Below are 19,801 nucleotides of genomic sequence, written 5' to 3' on the forward strand. Positions count from 1 at the left end.
TCCCATTTGTCTTCCCTGGGTGGTGGTTGGCTGTTCTGGGATCTTTCTCTCTGTATTTACTTTACTATCTCCCTTTGCTCTGAAATCTGTCAAAATGAATAACCTGGGGAGGCTCAGGCAGGAGGATCAAAAGTTCAAACTAGCCTCAGCAACTTAGTGAGGCCCTAAGCAAGGTAGTGAGATCCTATCTCAAAATCAAAAATAAAAAGGGCTGGGATGTACCTTAGTAGTTAAGCATCTCTGGTTTCAATCTCACCACCCCCACAGCCCCGTTACAAACAAAACAAAACAAAAAAAAACCCAAAAAAACAACAACAACAAAAAACACAATTCTCTGACTTCTCTAGTTCACCTGGTTCACACAAGTGTTTTCTCTTTTTCAGGGAATTGCCAGTTCCTGGTTTCAACTGTTCTCCCTCTTGCTCCTTTCCTATCACCCCACCCATCAGCAGATTACACAATTCTTTTTGCCTATGGCATTTTCACCCCCTGAGCGGCTATTCATTTCCTAACTCAATTAGTTCCAGATTCTCTCTCTCACCTTTTGAGAGAGTTTTCATTAGAAAAACACCATCTGAGTGCCTTTCCTAGATAGTTGGACTCTTCTGAGCTCCTAAACTCTCTTTTCTGTGTTTCCAAATGCTTAATACAGCAATGACACAAGACACCCACTCCATTCAGGATGAACTCACATATTTTAAGTCCTCCTTAGTACCTGGTAACCTAAGCAAAAGAATAACTATGAAGGGCCTTGTAGGGAAGGTGCTCTGCGTGTCTGGGATGAGTCTAAGCTGAACCACAGTAAATAAATGATATGCACAGAAAGCAAAAGTTTTCTACTGTTGCTGGGTGAAAGGGCCATTCTATGGAAATGGACCCTCCTAGGACAATCTACTTAGTCCTTTACTAGATCCTTGCTTTTGGTGGATGTGTCAGGGACCTTCTGAAGGCTGTAGGGTAAAAGATCAATCATCGTGGGGCCATATTTTTATGGGGAAACCTGTACAGAAGCTTCCTGCTTCCTCCTTCCTCCTCATCTTCCCAAAGCCTAGAGGTAGATTCCCTGATTTGGTCCGATTCCATTCAGTCCCTCTTGTTTCATTTTCATTCCCCCACAAAGACATCTCCTTCTCAGGACCCTGTGTGACCCTATGGCCACCGCAGGGAGGCACCTGGGAGGAGGCCAAGGAAACCCAAGGAGAGAGGGTGGGCTGTTTCTGACATCACTAGGTGTCCCTCCAAATGGGCACCTACGCAGGGCTGTGAGGCCCTCCAGTCTCTAAGGCAATTAAAACCTCCAGTAGGCAGGATCAGGAAGACTAGTAGCAGGGGAACTAGGACTCTAACCTCTGATGCTGATGTCCCCTCAGAAGACCAGGGTCCTCTTCCTCAGGATGACCAGGATCCTCAGGGTACATTTCCCAGGGACCTTGCCAGCGGTCACTCTTCCAGCAGCCCCAGCCCTGGGCTTGGTCCAGTACATTAAAGAGAGAAGTGTAAGCCTGGACCAGAGGGGGGAGCCAGGACACCCCTAGTGAGCCACAAGCCTCTGGGGAGGCCTGTTCCAGGACCTGAGTCTGACGCGCAGGGGGATCCCCACCAGGGGGCAGAGGGGAACCCGGGAGGCCCGCGGGAGGAGGCGAGATTGGAGGCAGGGCGTGGGCAAGCTAAGCTCACTCGTGTATCCCTAACTCGGGGCAGTGGGTGGGAGGGGGCTAAAGAGACCCTCGGTTTCTCCGAAGTTTCAGAGGAATCCTCCTTCGTGGATTTCTTACCCGCTCCAGCTCCTGTGCGTCCGAAAGGAGCTCCCATCCACCTTCCCCTTTCCTTTAGCACCCGAGGGCTTAAGGATTGCGCACCCCGCTCCAACCCCAGCCCAGTCTTCTCCCCGCGCCCCCTCCCCGTCGTGCTGGCCAGCTCTGAGCTGCATCCCTGGCACTGCCCCCTGCCCGCGCTCCCCCCAGCCGCCGACCCGGGCCCACCAGCCGCGCGGTTGCAGGCTGAGGGAAGACGCACTCGTCCGTGCTCCCTGCTCGCTCGGTGCACTCGGCGCGGTCCAGCCCTGGCCCCGGGTCCCCGCGCGCGAACCATGGAGTAGGAGGGCAGCCCCGGGACGCGCTCTTGCAGCCCGCGAGGCCGGAGCCTGTCCGGGGTGGCCTCGCCAGCCCGCCGAGTTGCCCAGCGGCGGGCCCTCCTCCCGCCGGTCCTTCCCCGCTCCTCCTCCTCTGCCGCCGCCGCCCCCGCCTCCCGGCCGCCCCCGCCGCCCCCGCCGCGCCGCCGCCCCAGGCCGAGCGCGGGCGCGGAGCGTGGGAGCCATGGCGCGCGATGAGGAGAGGGACCCTGAGCGCCGGGAGGCGGCAGAGCGGGCGAGCGGCGAGGAGGAGGAGGAGGGGGGGGAGGAGGGACTGAGCGATAGCGACGACGAGGGCGACGACGAGGAGACGGGCAGCGGCCAGGAGGAAGGAGAGGAGGAGGCGGCGGCCGGGTGGGAGCGCAGCGAGGAAGCGCTGCTGCTGCGCGCAGGGTTGCCTCCAGCCGCCGTCCCCGCCGCGGCCGCCCGCGATAGGAGCGGCCGCCTCCTGCCGGGGCCGCCACCCGGCAGCCCGAGGATGCAGCCGCCGGGCGACGAGGACCGCGCGCGCCGCCGCCGCCGCCGCCGCCGGAGGGACCTTCTGCTGAGCCAGCTCTGCTTCCTGGCCTCGGTGGCGCTGCTGCTCTGGTCGCTGTCGAGCCTGCGAGAGCAGAAGGGTGAGTGCTCGCTGTTTGCCCCGAGTGGGCGCTGCGGCTCCGGCGGCTGGGGCTGCCGGGGCTGGGCGCCGGGCTGCTGCGGTCCGCAGGGCTGCACGGCCGGGTCAGAGCCGCGGGGGTCGAGCGGGCTGGGTTGACGCGCGTAGGTGCGGGGCACCAGGACACCGCTGCCTGGCTCAGGGGCTCCAAAGGAGAGGTCACACAGCGCCAAGACCGCGTTAGTGGAGAAGCGGCGGGCAAGCGTGGGAGCCTGGCTGCCCTGGGAACCTTTACCTGTGCCTTTTGCCTGTGTGCGCCTCTTTTCCGCGAGCTGGAGGGACTCGTGGTGGCGGTGGTGGCGATTCTTTCTCTAAAAAGCCTCCTAGGGCCAGTAATAAAGTTGTCCTAGTAAGATTCAGTACCTGTGCAGGTAACCACCTGTATACTCGGGCTCGGTGGAGGCTTGAAGGGGGCCAGTTGAACCGCTTCACATATAGTTCTCCATATAGCACGGGCAGACAGTCCAGCTTAGAAGCTCCTTACCGCCTTTCCTGAACAGGTGCCCGCAACTTCGGGTAGGAAAAAAGTGTTAGCCATCCAGTCACGGTTTGGGAATGGTCTTATGCTCTTGCACAGACTCATCACCGGGAAGACATGGACTCCCTCTCCACGCTCCCTTTTGCGGACTTGCTGCGCTGAAAGAAATTATTTTGGCCTGATCACTTATCACTCTGTCCACTCCTTTCCCATGCTGTGCCCTGGGTCTGCTCCTTCACACACAACTTTGGTTTTATCTTTGTCCTTGGCCTTTCTGGAGCTGAAATAGACCTTGTAGAGAAATGTGCTGAGAACAGTTGTCCACTAAAAACAATTCGGACTCAGGGGTGCAGCTGTCTAAGAAAAAGAACGAGAGAAAGACTTGGAAGAATAGCTGTTGTAAAATGGTTTTTATATCTCAGCCCTTCAGGTGGTGGGGTTTGTGGAAAAATCAGCTATAAAAATGGTTGCAAGAAAAAGAGTTACAAATATGTGCTGTGGTGTTAAGATAGACTTAGCTCTGCTACAAGGTGGTGTGAGGTGAAGAAAAGACATTTTGGAATTGATGGTAACATTTTTTTTAAAGATGCCATCAATCAAAAAAGGGATCTCCCTCAAATTGACTGGTGTCCTGCTTCATGGTGAAACCAGATGGTCCTTCAGGTCTTACCAGACCTCTTAGACTTCATCATATATGGTAATAGGAGAGAGGCAGTCTTGGTTTTCAGTGAAGGCTCAAGACTACAACACAGCTTTCCGAATCCCAAATCATCGGCCATGGGTTCTGACATCAGGAAGGGGCTGAGTCTATATGAGGAAAGCAGGATTTCTCTCCAAGGGCAGATTCAGACCTGCCAGGCATTAGCCTGCTGACTCTCACCCAGTTTTTATGAGTGAAAACCCAGTTGATAGTTCATGCCATCTCCGACCAGGGCCCTACCAAGTCAGTTACATGCCGGCCATTTCTCTGGCATGTTGGAACTCCATGAGTCACAGGCTTCTCACCACTTTCCAGGATTTAAAAGACATTTTTTTTTTTTTTTTTTTTTTTCTGGATGGAGACTGTGAACCTATACAGTTAAGTAGATCAATGACAGGGGCATGCTCCACCCATTCCCAGGAAACCAGGCTATCTGGAGGCAAAAGGGAATCAGACACTCTGCAAACTTAAAGCCTGGTGACTAGACTGTCATTTTGAAATGGCTTCCCCAGAAGTGAATTTTCTGCTTAGGTGCCACTGACTCTTTCAATTCTGTAGCCTGTTCCCTTTCCCCCATTTTTATCTTTCCCCCTTTCTTCTCTTAACCATTAATTTGCTTTCCCCCCTCTCACTTCCTCCTTACCCCCTCCCATCAATGCCCAGTTTAGGAAAACTGCCTACCCCAGCACCTGAGGATCTAATTGGGAAAAACCAAGAGTGTTAAGAAGGATGTGGGCCAACCTCTATTTATTGCTAGTTGTGATTCTATCTCCAGTCACTTTCCTTCCATATGACATTGATGAATTCAGTATGTGATGCACAGAAGCATTTACATCAAGACACAGTTTTTTTTTTAAGATAATCTCTAACAAATTAATTAATGCATGTGAATCTGGAAATGATGATATTTCTGCTTGTGAAATCATCATTGTGCATACATAAACATTTGAAAAGTGATTCTTAACTCTGGAAGCTCAGGGGCTGCTCTTCTTAATAGTCCAGTGTAAACCATTTTGATGTGAATGAAAAGTTTGGAATTTAGTCTTGTTTTAAAGACTTTGTGATTCAGAGAGGCTGAGTGATTGACTTAAAATCACACACCAATTGAGGAGTAGAGGATAAACCAACCTGAAGTGACCTGACTCTGTTCTCACTTCTGTTCCCTGGTACTCATGCCACAATGTGGGTGTAGTTGTAATATTTATATAATCCTGTATGGGGGGTACTTTTACAATGATCAACGATAATATTATTTATTCACATTTAAAACTATGTAGAGTTTATTCAAGATAACATTTCAGTACCTTGTTTTCTAACACATTGATCTTCCTCTCCTATATAAAGGACAGTTCTTTTACCAAACCAAATAGAGATGTGTGGCACTTATGTTACATAATGTTACATAACATTTCTAATCATATGGGATCTGAGATCCCTTTCTTGACTTCTAACCAAACTCAGATTTGGTTATATACTGAAAAGTTTTAGTTATAGACTGAAAAGGTTTTCAGTAGATTTAGTATTTGGTTGCACATAGTATAGAAACTAATCTATACTGTGTTTTCTCCCCTGTTGAGATGGAACATAAGGGTTGTTTAATTTAAATCAGAAAGGGTTAGTGCTGGAATCAAGAAAAATCTTAATTCTAACAATGACTTAATTCTAACAATAATAACTAGAATTCAGTGGACTCTTAAGTGTCAAACATTGTGCTAAGTATACCTTATATGAATTGCTTTATTTAATCTGTACCCTTTTCAGACAAGTGAGCCTTCAGCAATGGAGTAAGACAAGTCCCAATTTCCCTTTTTAGTTGTTGTGGATGAAGACTTCTTTTTTGATCTTTTTTCAAAGTCAATTGAAGTAAGGTGTTAGGTTTGCTAAAAAGGGTTTTCTTTTATATTTGCAATGAAGATGAATTACTTTGTGTACTTTGAGTGGTTTAAAAGGGCTTAATTTTCTTTGTTATAAACTACCTGGCCATCTTTTTCTAGAAGGGGTTCTAACTCAGTAGTCATTGTAGACATTCTCTCTAGAAGGTTTTCAGAGGATGAACAGTGATTAAGAAAAAAAAAATATATGCATACATGCATACATATATATGCATATATATTTTTTCAGATATTTTGAGTTTTTCTATGCCAGTTATTATTGCTGTGTAACAAATCACCCCAAAACTTAGTAACATCAGTTTTTTTTTTTTTTTTTTCATGGATACTTTGGATCAGGAATTTGGAAGGGGCAGAGTGTGGATAGCTGTTTTCTGCTCCATTATGTCAGTGGCCTCAGCTGGAAAGATTGCAAAGCTGGGCGACTTGACAGCTGGATTTGGAATCAGGAGAGACAGCATCACTCCCACGTCTGAGGGTCGATGTGGCTGTTGGCCCAGACCTACACGTGGCCTGTCCATGTGGCCTCTCTGCCTGGCTCAGTTTGAACTTCCTCAGAGCATGGCAGCTGAGTTCCAATAGCAAGTGTCCCAAGAGAACATGGTGGAAGTACATGGCAGTTTTTCATCCAAGCCTCAGAAGCCACATGTTGCCACTTCCACTATTTTCTGCTGGTCAAGGCAGTGACAGATGTCAGCACAGGTTCAAAGAGTGGGGACATAGAACTACCTCTCACTGAAAGGAGAAGTATAGGGTCATAGTGTAAGAAGAGCTTGTGTGGTGGGAGATATGGGTGTGCCTGTCTTGGGGATGTCTAGGGCTCTGAAAGAGTCATAACTTAGGAGCAGTCGCAGACATTTCTCAAGGTAGGTAATGGTGACGACAACATGTATACATGCATGCATTTATGTATATGCACATGTGCACACACATAGGTATGGATATTGTTTTTGAAGTGTCTCCTGATTGGCAAACTATTAGCTGATGTGGGGGCCAGAGGTGACATTTGAAGAATGGAGGGCAGTGGAGATTTGGGCTACAGATGAAATTGCATTTCCGAGAGCCAGTCTTTGCCTGTTTGACTTTGTGACTTCTCATTCTTTAGAGGACTTAAAAAGAGGACTGCCAGACTCTCCAGCTTCATCTTCCCTCCTCTCACCTTACCTCTCCTTACTTCACTACTCCAGCATTTCTTTTGCTTCACAAGAGGTGACTCTTCTGGCCTCAGATCTCTAGCCCTTTGCTGGTCTGCTGTGTGGGGGCTGCTGAGTTCATCACCACAACGAGTTATTCCTTCATTTCCTGCCCATAGGGCCTTCTTGGACAATACTAGGTCCCCCATTGTGTTCTCTAAATACATTGTATTTTTCTTCATAGCATTTATCACAGTTGGCAATTATGTATATATTTGGTCATGATTTGAGTAACATTCCTCTTCAATAGATTCTGAGCTCCAGGAGTTCAGGGACACTATGAACTATCCTCACCTCTGTCACTCCAGTCCATCATAGCTCAAAGACATTTGTTAAATAAAGAGGAAAATATTTTTTTTTAAAGTCTGTTAAATTCCAGTGCTTTAAATTTCTAAACTGTAGTGCTCATGATAAAACTGGCTACCCTGTGCTAGGAGCCTTTAAGCAAGTGTACACTTTAATTTCATAATTTATAATTTTGCCCTGATCCTGCAAATTAGATTTTTTTTCCTCCCATTTTTCCTGCGGTAGTACTAACCTGAAGAAAAGTGGTGTGCAGCCGGGCATGGTGGTGGTGGTGCATCCCTGAATCCCAGTTACTCAGGAGGCTGAGGCAGGATTTTAAGTTGGGGGGCCATCCTGGGGTACTTAGCATGACTCTGTCTCAAAAATTAAAAAAAAAATTACAACAGACTGGGAATGTAGCTCACTTCCTTAGCATGCTTGAGGTCCTAGGTTCAATCCATGCCAAAAAAAGAAAAAGAAAAAGAAAAAAGAAAAGGCATTTCTGCCCGCTGTTAGTTGGTTAAATGGGTTAAATGGCAGGATTCAAACTGAAGCCTACCTGTGTCAAAACTTCATGCTGCTTCACTTTCCAGCCTTGGCTGAGGAAGATGTGAATAGGAGATGGGGAATCACCCTGCCTTTTTCAGTCAACCAAGGAGAGTAACAGAAGGTTGGTTTCATAGAAGCAGTATTTTAGAAACACACTGCTTTTCAACCTTTTCTATTTTCTGCACAAACATATATAGATGTGTCTCTTTCCTCCTGGCTTTTCTTAGCTGCTCATCAACCCAGATTTTTCTCAAAGATTTCCTCTACTTGCAAGCCTTGAATCCTTGTGGGAAGATTTTTTTTACCCTGGAGGGTTGGCAAAGCCAAAAGAATTGCAAAACCAGCTATTTGCTGAGAATTCCAAGGCCTGGTGGAAGTTGGCTGATAGGACAGGATTTTGGCAAAGTCTCTTTTTCTGTAAGGATATTTCTTTTCCTTGAGTGCAAGAACCACCCACCCCAGACACAGGGGTGTTAATAGTACATAAATTTTCCTAATGGGGAAACTGAGGTATGGAGAGTTTAGAAAATGTCTCTGAAGTTAGCAAAGCAATGGGTTGTGCTGCCAGGAAGGTAATTTGAGTTTTTTTTTCCCCTGGCCTGTTCCTGCCTTCTGTTTCTGTAGTTTATTGGGCAATTATTTTTATTTGTTGTTTGCAATAGTTTCAAACAGGGTTTTATCCTGTAGCATTTGAGAATGTGAAGTGTTAAGGATTCAAGTGGAGGAGGGTTTCCTATGAGCCAAGTTGTAATGGGGGCCATGGGTCTCCTATGGTTCTGCCTGTTTTCATCTTATTCCTCTTTCTGTTTCAGGGGTTGCCCAGCTTTGCTCTGTTGCTTCTCCTGGGGGCATCCCATCCCTCCTTGGCCACCCTGACCCTTCCCCCACCCCTTTCAACTGTCTCTTTAATAAACTCTCTTCAGTGGAACCCTTTGAGGGAACTCCTGCCTGGATCCCCAAGGGTGTCAAACATAGGAACTTTTGTCCACTCATTTGTTACACCCATGGCAGATCTTTTGCTAGTTGCTGAGGTGACCACCGTGTCAGAGATGGGCACCCAGAGTACTTACTCATTCTCCTGGTTAAGTGAGAAGAGAGACATCACACAACTAATCTTCAAGAATTATGAGAGATAAAAGTGAGAAATACAGTGTGGCCTGGAGGAAGTCATGGTGGTCAGGAGGAGCTAGAGCCTGGAAAATAAAAGGAACTAGACTTAATAACACAGTAAATTCATAGAAAAATGGACCACAAATACAGGCAGGCAATTTATAAAAATGCAATTGCAAATGGGCAATTGACACAAGTAAAACATTTTAAACTTTAAATGACAACAGGGAAATCTGAATTTAAAAATAATGAAATACTAGTTTTTATTTATCAAATAGGCAAAAATTAAAATGTGATAATATCAGGTATTGGTAAAGCTTCTCTCTCTTTCACTTCAAATGAGGGAATATACTGGTACCCCAGATACCATGGGGGACTGCAATGAGGTGATGAGATTTCAGGCATTAACCTTCCAGGAAACCATGGCCTCTAAAGAGATTAATGTTTAGAAGGGATTGTTACTGAATACGTGTCCATCTATTCACCACTCTAAAGGGGCTCAGTAAATGGAGGACAAGATGTCAGGGCAAGAAGAAAGATTGATTTGGTAAGCTAGCAAGGCTGAGAAGAATGTGGACTAGTGTCTTGAAAGACCATCTTAACACAGGTTTTAAATCAGCCTTGTGCTTCTAGTTTTAGTCTGAAATGATGAACGAGGGGTGAGTGCCCAGAAAGGCATAGCTTTTATTTTTTTTCCCTAGCAAAAAATTAAAGTGTGGTTAAATACAACAAGGAGGCTGTGGGGCTAGGTTTTCTTTGAACTGTAAGAACGACTGCAGAATTAGAAAGGTCGAATATGGATTTCTGAAATGTGGGTACCTGTATGTACCTGTGTACCTGTACGCACCGTGTACCATGGAGCAGGTCAGTCGTGACCTTTTGAACTCGGGAGTTTGAGGCCTAGGAGGAGAGCTGGAAGAAACAAGGGAAAGCCTACATCATTTCTGGAGCTGTCCAAACCAGTATAAGTTGCTTATTTAAATCATGAAATTTAACAATGATTCCTTGCTTGTCAATAGCTCCTTCTGCCTAAGAGATGGTGAACAAATAAAGTCAGTTCATCTGTGACCTAGTTTGGGGAATTTCCCTTTTGCAACATTTGCAACGTTTCTCTTCATTTCCCCCCGTGTATTTCTGCATTGTTTGATCCTAACAAAAGTCATTTTCACTTTAGTGAGCTGGGCAGCCATGAAATTTAAACCTGTGGAGGACAGGAAAGAATAAAATGCGTGAGGAGCTGTGTGGGTGACCAGTTAAAGGAGGTGTCAGAGACTGACAAATTGTCAAGAAGTCAATAATGCCACTTTCCAGACAGAATGTGAAACAATGAAGTTTGGATATTTTGACTTTGCAAGCTGGTGGAACATCTAGCTGACAGTTGATGATAAAGATTATAAGCAGTTGCAGCCACAGAGGAGAATTTGAGTAGTATACAAAAGGGTGGAAATTGTATCTTTGATGAGATCTGTGGTTGTTGGTCTTCCCTGCAAGTGATAATTACCTGGGTAACTTTGAACCTTACTCATATCAAGTCCAATCCCCCAGAGATTCTGTTATAATGCTTTTGCAACCTGGTCATTGGTATTTCTTTTTTTTTCAAAGCGATCCAGTTGGTACCAACATAAAATCAATGCTGGCACTACTGGATTAGATTAATGTTTAGTATTTACCTTATCAGAGCCATGGAAATAAATGCTCTTTGTGACTGAGCTATGAAATACACTGTGCTTAATTTTCCTGTCCTGAATGTAAATTAATCTTTGTCTGCTTAGTTTTCTAAGGGTTTTGCCACAATTGAAATCCAAACTTTTCTCCACCAGCCTTGATCAATCTCTATTTTTTTTTTTTTTTTTGGTGGTGTTGGGGTTGGAACCTAGGGCCTTGTGCATGCTAGTGAACACACTGAGCTGCATCCCCAGCCCTCCTAGTCTCCTCTTATATGTACAAAAGAATATTATTAATTAAAATTATTAGTATTACTCAAAGAAGTTTTCTTTTAGAAGAAATATTTCCCAGGTTCTGGACTGTTCTAGTCTGGACAGGTTGCTTGTTAAGCTTGCTGCCCAGCTGATTCCTTTTGCCATCACCCTTTAGCTCCATCCTGCATATTTCTTTCAGCTGCCCCTTATGTGAAACACCCTGCTTCGTGGAAGCCTGTATATGCCTTTTGGGACTTATTCCTGCTTTAGTGGTGTGCATTTGGGGGAACCACACATTTCAGATGTCTTCTACAATAGGGAGTGTGGAAAGTCGAGGCTAGAGACCTCATGTGTTTGAAAATATATTTGTTCTACTGCCAGGCTTACTAGATAGGCTGGGTCAAAAAATTAGGCTGGAACACATTTTCCTTGGGATTTTGAAGGCATTGTGTGGATGTCTTCCACCTTCTTTGAGAAGTCTTTTGCTGTCCTAGTTTTTGGTTTTGAAATGTGTTTTCTCCCTCTTGAGAGCATGTGTGTTATGTGCTTTTTCTTAATATGCTGTTTGCTCCTAATGTCAATCTTGTCACAATTATATGAGCAGGGGAGGTCTGTCTTCTTCCATTTCCTGGATCCTTCACCAGATTTCTATAATTGGAGGCAAATGTCATTTAGGTATGGAAACTTCCCCTTTTCTCCATCCTCAGTTCTCTCCTCTCCTCTTTCTCGATCATCTATTATTTTGATGTTTAACTTCCTGGATTGAGCTTCTAATTTTCTAATTTCTTCACCCATTACTTTCATCATTTTGCTCTAATATCTATAGGTTTTCTTAACCATTTCTTCCAACTCTGACGCTGACCTCTTAATTTCTGCTGTTACATTTTTAATTTCCAAGACCTCTTTTTTCCTTTTGCAAGTTACTTTAAATAGTATCCTGTCCTGCTTCATTAATACAGTATCATCTCTTTTATCTCTAGGAGTATGCACAGTAGCTTCTGAAACTGTCTTTACCCTCTGTGGACTCTCTTTCTCCAAGTTGCTGTTTATTATGGTTTTCTTCTGTGTTTTATGTTATATGCTTTCTTCAAATGTCAGGGAATCTTGGGCATCTACACATCCTTTGGTGGAGCCTTTGCAAAGATGATTGGAATCAGCAAAGGAGGGTCTTATTGAGTGTGAATGTCCCTGTAAGGTGATCTGACTGGGTCATTTCATTGGGCAAAGCTCCTTATCTCTAGTTTATTATCTTTATCAGGGGTTGGTCAAATTTCCCAGAGAAAGATCTCTCAGTGTTCCGTCTTAAGGGGAAGGACCTGTTACTTCTGGGAATTCAGGGAGAGAGGAAGCTAGTGTTAGGGTCTATTTGTTCAGCAAAATTCTCTTTCTTTGACTCAAGGGAGATTCAGCCTTCCCACCTATGTATGAGTATGAGTATGAAAGGGTTGAATAATTTATTTGGATACATTGAAAGGCCATCCCAAGTTATTTAAGTCAGCTTACCTGCCTTCCGCCCTCCCTTCTACCTTTCCTTCCTCTTTTAGCTATTATACATAGGAAACTAGAAAGAATGGCTACTGCTTCCAGTGGCTCAGGAGGCTGAGGCAGAGGAATCACAAGTTCAAAGCTAGTCTCAGCAACTTAGTGAGGCCCCAGGTAACTTAGTAAGGCCCTGTCTCCAAAATAAAAAGTAAAGAAGAACTGGGGATGTGACTTAATGGTTGAGTGCCCCTGGGTTCAATCTTGGTACAAAAAAACAAAAACAAAAACAAAAACAAACAAACAAACAAAAACACTACCTCCTGGGAGAACTAATAGGGGGAGGAAGAAGGCTTAATCTTTAGCATATTCTTTTTTCATTGAAAAAATTTGTTGGGAGAACTACAGATTCACTTGCATATTTAAGAAGTAAGAAGATACAGACATCCTTTATATATTTGGTTCCCTCCATTGGTAACATTTTGCAACACTGTAGCAGAATATCATTATTAGGACAGTGACATTGATACCATGCACCTGTCTTATTCAGATACTTATATATTCATGTGTGTGCATTGGGTTCTATATAATTTTAATGCCTGTATTGATTTGTGTATCCACCATGACAGTCAAGATACTGAACAAGTATTATGGCTTGGGTGTGTGGTGTGCCCCAAAAGCTCACGTGTGAGACAATGTAAGAAGATTCAGAGAAGAAACAATTGGGTTGTGAGAGTCCTAATCTAATCAGTGAATTAATCCCTGAAGGGATTAACTGAGTGGTAACTGGAGACAGGTGGGATGTGGCTGAGGGAGTGGTTCATTGTGGGCACGGCAATGGGGTATGTATTTTATATCTGGAGAGTGGAGTCTCTTTTTCTCTCTCTGCTTCCTGATCATGACTTGAGCTGTTTTCCTCCGCCGCTTCCCTCCGCCATGATGTTCTGCCTCACCTTGAGCCCCAGGAATAGAGCCTGCTGTCTATGGATTGAGACCTCTGAAACTGTGAGCCCTCAAATAAACTCTTCCTTCCCTACAATTGTGCTGGTTGGGTCTATTAGTCTCAGTAGGGAAAAAGCTGACTGAAACAACAAGGATCCCTCATGTTACTCTTATTTGACCAAACCCCATGTACCTTTCTGTACAGAAGGAGCAGTCAAGTAACTTACACACCTATTCCAACAATAAAGTCAACTGAAAAAAATATCAGGACTTTAAGAATTAAGGGAAATTTCACTCTGGGGGGTATTACCCGCTGCACAAAAGATTGCTTATAAGTTGGCGACAGAAAGAGATGTCAAGCCAATATGTACTCATAAAATGAGAGCATGGGAAGCTTTTTCAAGTATAGTCTTTGTTTTGTTTTTGTTTTCATTGAAGAATTAGTTTTTTAAAATTCTTTTTTATTTGTTCCAATTAGTTGTACATGACAGTAGAATGCATTTATACATTTTGATAAATCATACATAAATGGAATAATTTCTCATTTTTCTATTTGTAAGGATAGTAGAGGGAAACAGACATTATTACCTCATGCATATATATGAGTCAATTATATTCTTAATTGCTCTTAAATATGGTAACCCCAACTGAGTGTCCAATAAAGGCAATGTGTGGTATGTTAACAGTTTCTTTGTGATAGATAATATTTTTTTTTTGTCGTTTGCATGGTGATTCTGAATGAATGCTCCATGCAAGTAGTTCATTCCGGCAGTTTGTTCATTCAGGTCCTGGAGTCAGTTGCATGGCAGTTACTTTCGCCACCGTTTATTTCTTGGAGTATTGGAGGTGGATGTGCACTTAGGGCCTGCGGAGTCTTAACGTCTGATTTTATGTGGGAGAAAACTGATATCAAAAAGAATTGGAATTCTGACTTCTTATTAAGTCAATTCTTAAGAGGAGAGAAACTATGCTTAATGTAAACAGACTGTTGGTAAATTTATTTCAAATTCTGGAATGTGCTGGAATCCTTCTGAGAACTTTTTGACATTAGTGTAGTCAGTATGTGGGCAAAAGTAGGAATTTTCAGGTTGAGCTACTTCTCATAGCAAATAACGGAAATAGAGAAGATAGTAGGATGTATTGGACATAACTTTTCCTGTGTTCATATATGAATACATGACTAGTGTGACTCCACATCATGTACAATTGCAAGAATGGGAATTAGAATAAGTTTTACTCCTGTATGTACCATATGTCAAAATACACTCCACTGTCATGTATATCTAAAAAGAACAAATTTTTAAAAAGAGGGTTGTTTAAGCAGAAACACTGGCTGTTACAACTCTCCTAGCTGCTTTAGAACATAGTTCACATCATTAGCTCACTTTCTTCTACCTAGGTAGTCACCTCTTGTAATCATTAGAATAATTGACTGTTTTGATAATGAGTAGACATTAGTTTTTTTTTTGTCAGAGGTCTTTGAGCTTACAAGTTTTCAACTTTTTTTCCTCTATGCTGTTACAATTCTAGGCTGCGATCAGAACATCAATTCCAAATGTACAAAAACTTTCTAGGACCTTAACAATCCAGGTTTTGATAAACTGATGTCCAGGACCTCCTGAATGGGATTCCAGTTTGGTGATTTAAACTCACAGATGTGTTTGGGACTCTATGCAGAAAGTAAACTCATTACTACTATTTTTAGTAAATTGAGGCATGAATTCAGGTAAAGTCCAGTGTTTTCCAACATTGTGGTCAGTTTCCTCCCTTATTTCTATCAAAATTGATACTATAGTATATGTAATATCATAGATCTTGCTTTAAAATTTTTAAGTTAAAATATGATTTTTAACTTAAAAATATAATTTTTAACTTAAAAAATATACAGTACAAAAAAATTTAACTTAAATTTTCTACAACTTGAAAAAAAAATATACAGTACAGTATAGCACCCCCCAAACTCCCTGGAACTATCCCTCTGTGGTCACACCCTCCACTCCTCCCTGATCCTGATCACTACAGTTTTGTTTTTTTAAGAATGATATGCAACCATTTCCATATCTTAGTCTGTAATCTTTTGAGACTTGTTTCTTTTACTCAGTACTGGGCCTCTCATATTCATCTAAGTTGTTTCCTTAATCAGTAGTTCATCTCCCCCTTTTTTTTGGTCTGAGGAATATGCCATTATACAGAGGTCCAGCAGTCATTTGTCTATTGAAAAATATCAGTGTTGTTTTTAATTTTGATACTTATGAATATAGGCCCTCTGAATATTCAGATCTAGTTTTGTGATTTTTTTCCTTACCTTACTGCACTTGCTAGGACTTTCAGTACCATGTTGAATTTGAATAATCATTCATGCCCTGTTCCTGATTAGGAGAGAAGTCTGTTAGTCCTTCACTGTTAAGCATGATGTTTTTCATAGATGTCCTTTATCAAGTTGAGGAAGTTTATATCTAGTCTTAATTTTTCTGAGACTTTTAAATATTGGTGATAGATTTTAAAGGACTTTTGCATCTGTGATCACACAAGGTGTCAGTCTGCACTTTCCTTGTTCTTAGTTGGGAAATACTCCCTCCATTTCGATTTCCTGGAAGAGATAGTGTAGAATCAGTGGGTCATGCTTTTTAGCTTGCTGTGGGCATTTCTCTATGCCATTAATAATTTTCATGCCAAATAATAATTTTTAACATCTGATTAATGGTAATAAAATCACAATATTTTTGTTAGCATTACAGCAAGAGATGTTTACTGAGCTCTTTAGCCTGCCTGATGTACTGTTCCAAGTATTTTACCTATCCTGACTTTAATCACCTATGAACCTACAGGGATCATACCACATTATTTCCATTTTACGTGTAAAGAAAAATAAAACACAAAGAATTAGAGAAAATTCCTCAAGGTCATAAGATTTCTATATGACCACGTAGAATGTAAATTTCACATCTCATGGATTTAACTATTCACACCTCTGGGCTTAACTATTATAATTGTGTTCTTTGATTATTTCATAACTTATTTAGTCAGGCCTCCATTTGTGATATGGAGGTATTTTTCATATCCTCATTGTGATGAGTTTCTTATACAAAAGACTTTGCCAGTCTCTGAATGTTTCTTGAGGTTGAATTCTTAGAAGCGGTATTTCAGTGTCAAAGGGCATGTCCATTGTAAAGGTTAATGCATACTGTAATCTCACCTTCCAGGAATTTGAGCAAATTTGAAATCCCAGCAGTTATATTTGAGAGTGCTCAGTTGAGTGGTCTCTTGCCAGAAGTGAATATTATAATTATTTTGCTTTTTTTTGTACTGGGGGTCAAACACATTGCCTCATGTATGCTAGGCAAATGTACTACCACCAAGCTAATCCCCTGCTAATTAAGCTAATATTAATCACCTAATATTTTTAATGCAGTTTGATTGCAGAAAGATAGTATCTTATTGCTTTACTTTGCCTTCCTCCTTTATCAGTGAGGTTGAATATTTTTACAAATGTTTATTGACCACTGTGTTTCTTTCCTTGGGAGAAAGGTTGTTCATGTTCAGTTTCCATTTTTTTTTCCTAATGGAATAATAATGTCTTTCATAATGATTTATGAGAACTTTAAGTGTATTTTTCAATTTTTAAATTTTTTACAGACTGCATTCTGATTCATTGTACACAAATGGGGTACATGATTTTGTTTCTATGGTTGTACATGATGTAGATTCATACCATTTAAATGTATAATCATTTTTAAGGAAATCTCTTATCAAACTCTTTCAAAAAATTTTTGGCACATGAATTTTCATTTTATCTAGTTAAAACTGTATCTGTCCTTGTATTTTTTATTGTTGTATTCTTAGATCAAGGATCTCAATCATGTATTTATTCCACATATCTTTTATCTTTCCCCCATTTGTATGGTTTAATTTTTAAAGATGTAGCTAATTTACTTGGAAGTTACCTTACTGTGAGATGAAGATGGAAACGGATCAATAGATTCAACAGTTAATTCTAGCATTGTTTCTGAAATAATCTTTACCCACACATTCATTTTATCACCTGCGTTCCAGTGTCTACTGTCTCTGTGCCAGTGGCAGTTTTTGTAACATCTATTTACTTCTGTTCACTCATTAATTAATTGTTGTAGTTTAGCATGTTAATAATCTGGTAGGGCAAGACTCCTTTTCTTTTGTTTTGAAAAAGATCATTTGTTATTATCACTCATTTATCTTTCCAGGTGAACTTTACAATCTCTGTTAAATTTCTCTCAAATCCCTCTAGGTTTGGACGAGTCTATAAATAGTTTGTGAAAAAATAGCATGTTACAGCATTGATTCTTCATCTGTGGTTCTTCATTAGAACAAGGTTTTAAAGAAATCTTTTAAGATTCATGATTATTTCTCTATCTCTGTCCTGCATTTATTTGTGAAATGTGTTCTGGTATTTCTTATTTCTTATTGCTATTGTTACTACATTGTTGTTATTGTATTGTTCTTTATATATTCTTTAAAAATATTTATTTATATTTTCTTTTTAAAAGGTTAGAATGATAATAAATGTATTATATAAACCAGTGCCATTTAATTTTTCAATAATTTGCTAATAGGGAATTTTTAGATTCATGCTGTAGCTGAATGGTTCTTTACTATTAGCTGTGTTTATTTAGTTATTTTTCATTATGCTATGGAAATTTCCTTTTATTTCTACATTTCTGACTTTTTAAAATCAGTCATGGATTTTGAATGTGGCTAAATGCTTTATTAACACTCACTGAAGTGTTTAGTATAATACAATATAAATAGCTATACATTGTAAGCCACTCCCAAAGTAAAACCTAGATAGCTCTGACATGCTTTTTCTTTTAATTTGGTGTTGTATTTGATTTGTTGGCATTGTCTATGAAAGTTTTTCATTTATATGCATGAGCTAAGTTTATATATAGCTTCATTGCCAGGTTTTGGTGTCAGGATTAAAATAGTTATGTAAATGAATTGATAATTTCCATGTTTCTTTATGTTCTGGAATATTTTATGAAGTTCAGAAATTATCCATAACTTGAAAATTTGAAAGAACACGTACAATACTACTTCCCCCCATAGTCGTCTTTGAAGGTAATTGTGAACAAACTTCAATTCCTTTTATTGATAATTCTCTGTGTAATTATTTTCTTTGGGCAATTTATATTTTTCCAGAGAAGTGTCAACTTCATTAAGATTTTAAAATGAACACAATCATGCTTTACTTAACTTATTCTATAATTGTGATTATGTAACCTCTTCTTAGTACTAATGTGTATGTTTCAGTATCTTTTCCCATTGGTCAAACCTGACTGTATTTGGTTTATCTTATTAATTTTGGAAGCTCCACATATTGTATTTATCAATTTGGCTTTTTCCACCTTTTGTGAGTTATTGATTGCAGCTTTACTATTTCTTTAAATTCTTAATTGTTTTATTTTCTAATGTTTTGACTTAATTGCTTTATTTATTTTTATTCTTTTCTGATCATGATTGTGATGGTTTAGATCTAGAATGTGGCCCAGAAGGTCATGTTTTGAAGTCTTTGTCCCCAATACAGCAATGTCTGGAGGAGGGGTTTGGGGAAGTGTTTGGATCATGAGGGCTGTAACCTTATCAGTGGATGAATCAATTTGATGTTTTAACAATTTTAATGGACTGCTGGGAGAAGGTGGAAACTGTAGGCAGGCAAGGCATGCTGGAGAAAGTAGGTTATTAAGGGTGTGCCCTCAGGGACTGTATCTAGAACCTGACCTCTTCTCCTCACAACCTCTCTGCTTCCTGGCTGCCAAGGGCTAGGAAGCTGTCCTCTGCTATGCCCTTCTACCTCACCTCAGGCCCAAGGCAATGGAGCCAGCCAACCATGGACTGAAACCTCTGAAAATAAACCTTTCCTTCTTTAAATTGTTTTTGACAGGTAATGTGGTCACAGTGATGAGACGCTGACTAAAACAATGATGCATATGACTTTGAGGGCAGCTTTAGACTCACACTACAGGTTTTAGAATGTCATGTAATGATTACTGGTACTTTACAAATTGTCTTGTAATTTTAGCTTTAGTTTTTTTTTTTTTTCAAATATTTATGAGACTGATTAAGTTGTCAATGTATTTCTATGTGTGCGTTTTTTGGAGGAAGGGTACTGGTGATTGAACTCAGGGGCACTCAATCACTCAATCATATCCCCAGCCCTATTTTGTATTTTATTTAGAGATAGGGTCTCACTGAGTTGCTCAGCACCTCGCTTTCTACTGAGGCTGGCTTTGAACTTGGGATCCTCCTGCCTCAGCCTCCTGAGCTGCTGGGGTTATAGGCATGCAACACCGAGCCCAGTTCTATGTATGTATTTTTAAATACCAAATTCAAATTTGATTTCATTTTATCTGGTGAATACGACCTTTTAGTTGTGACTTTTCATTTGTTTGGGTTGTTTTTCTTGAAACATGAACTGCTTGTTATTTAGAGAGCAAA

The 19,801-nt window shown here is 41.4% G+C and overlaps 1 protein-coding gene across 1 annotated transcript in view; it reads left to right on the forward strand.

Moving 5' to 3' along the window:
• The first annotated feature begins 1,733 nt into the window (after positions 1 to 1,733).
• Positions 1,734 to 19,801, forward strand: part of Slc24a3 (solute carrier family 24 member 3) — a 521,781-nt gene continuing 503,713 nt past the window's right edge. Inside the window, 1 exon segment of the mRNA XM_047540120.1 lies at positions 1,734 to 2,748. Within this exon segment, the coding sequence (XP_047396076.1) occupies positions 2,316 to 2,748 (433 nt within the window). The 5' untranslated portion in view covers positions 1,734 to 2,315.

Source organism: Sciurus carolinensis, chromosome 2, assembly GCF_902686445.1.
Source record: "Sciurus carolinensis chromosome 2, mSciCar1.2, whole genome shotgun sequence".
NCBI lineage: Eukaryota > Metazoa > Chordata > Mammalia > Rodentia > Sciuridae > Sciurus > Sciurus carolinensis.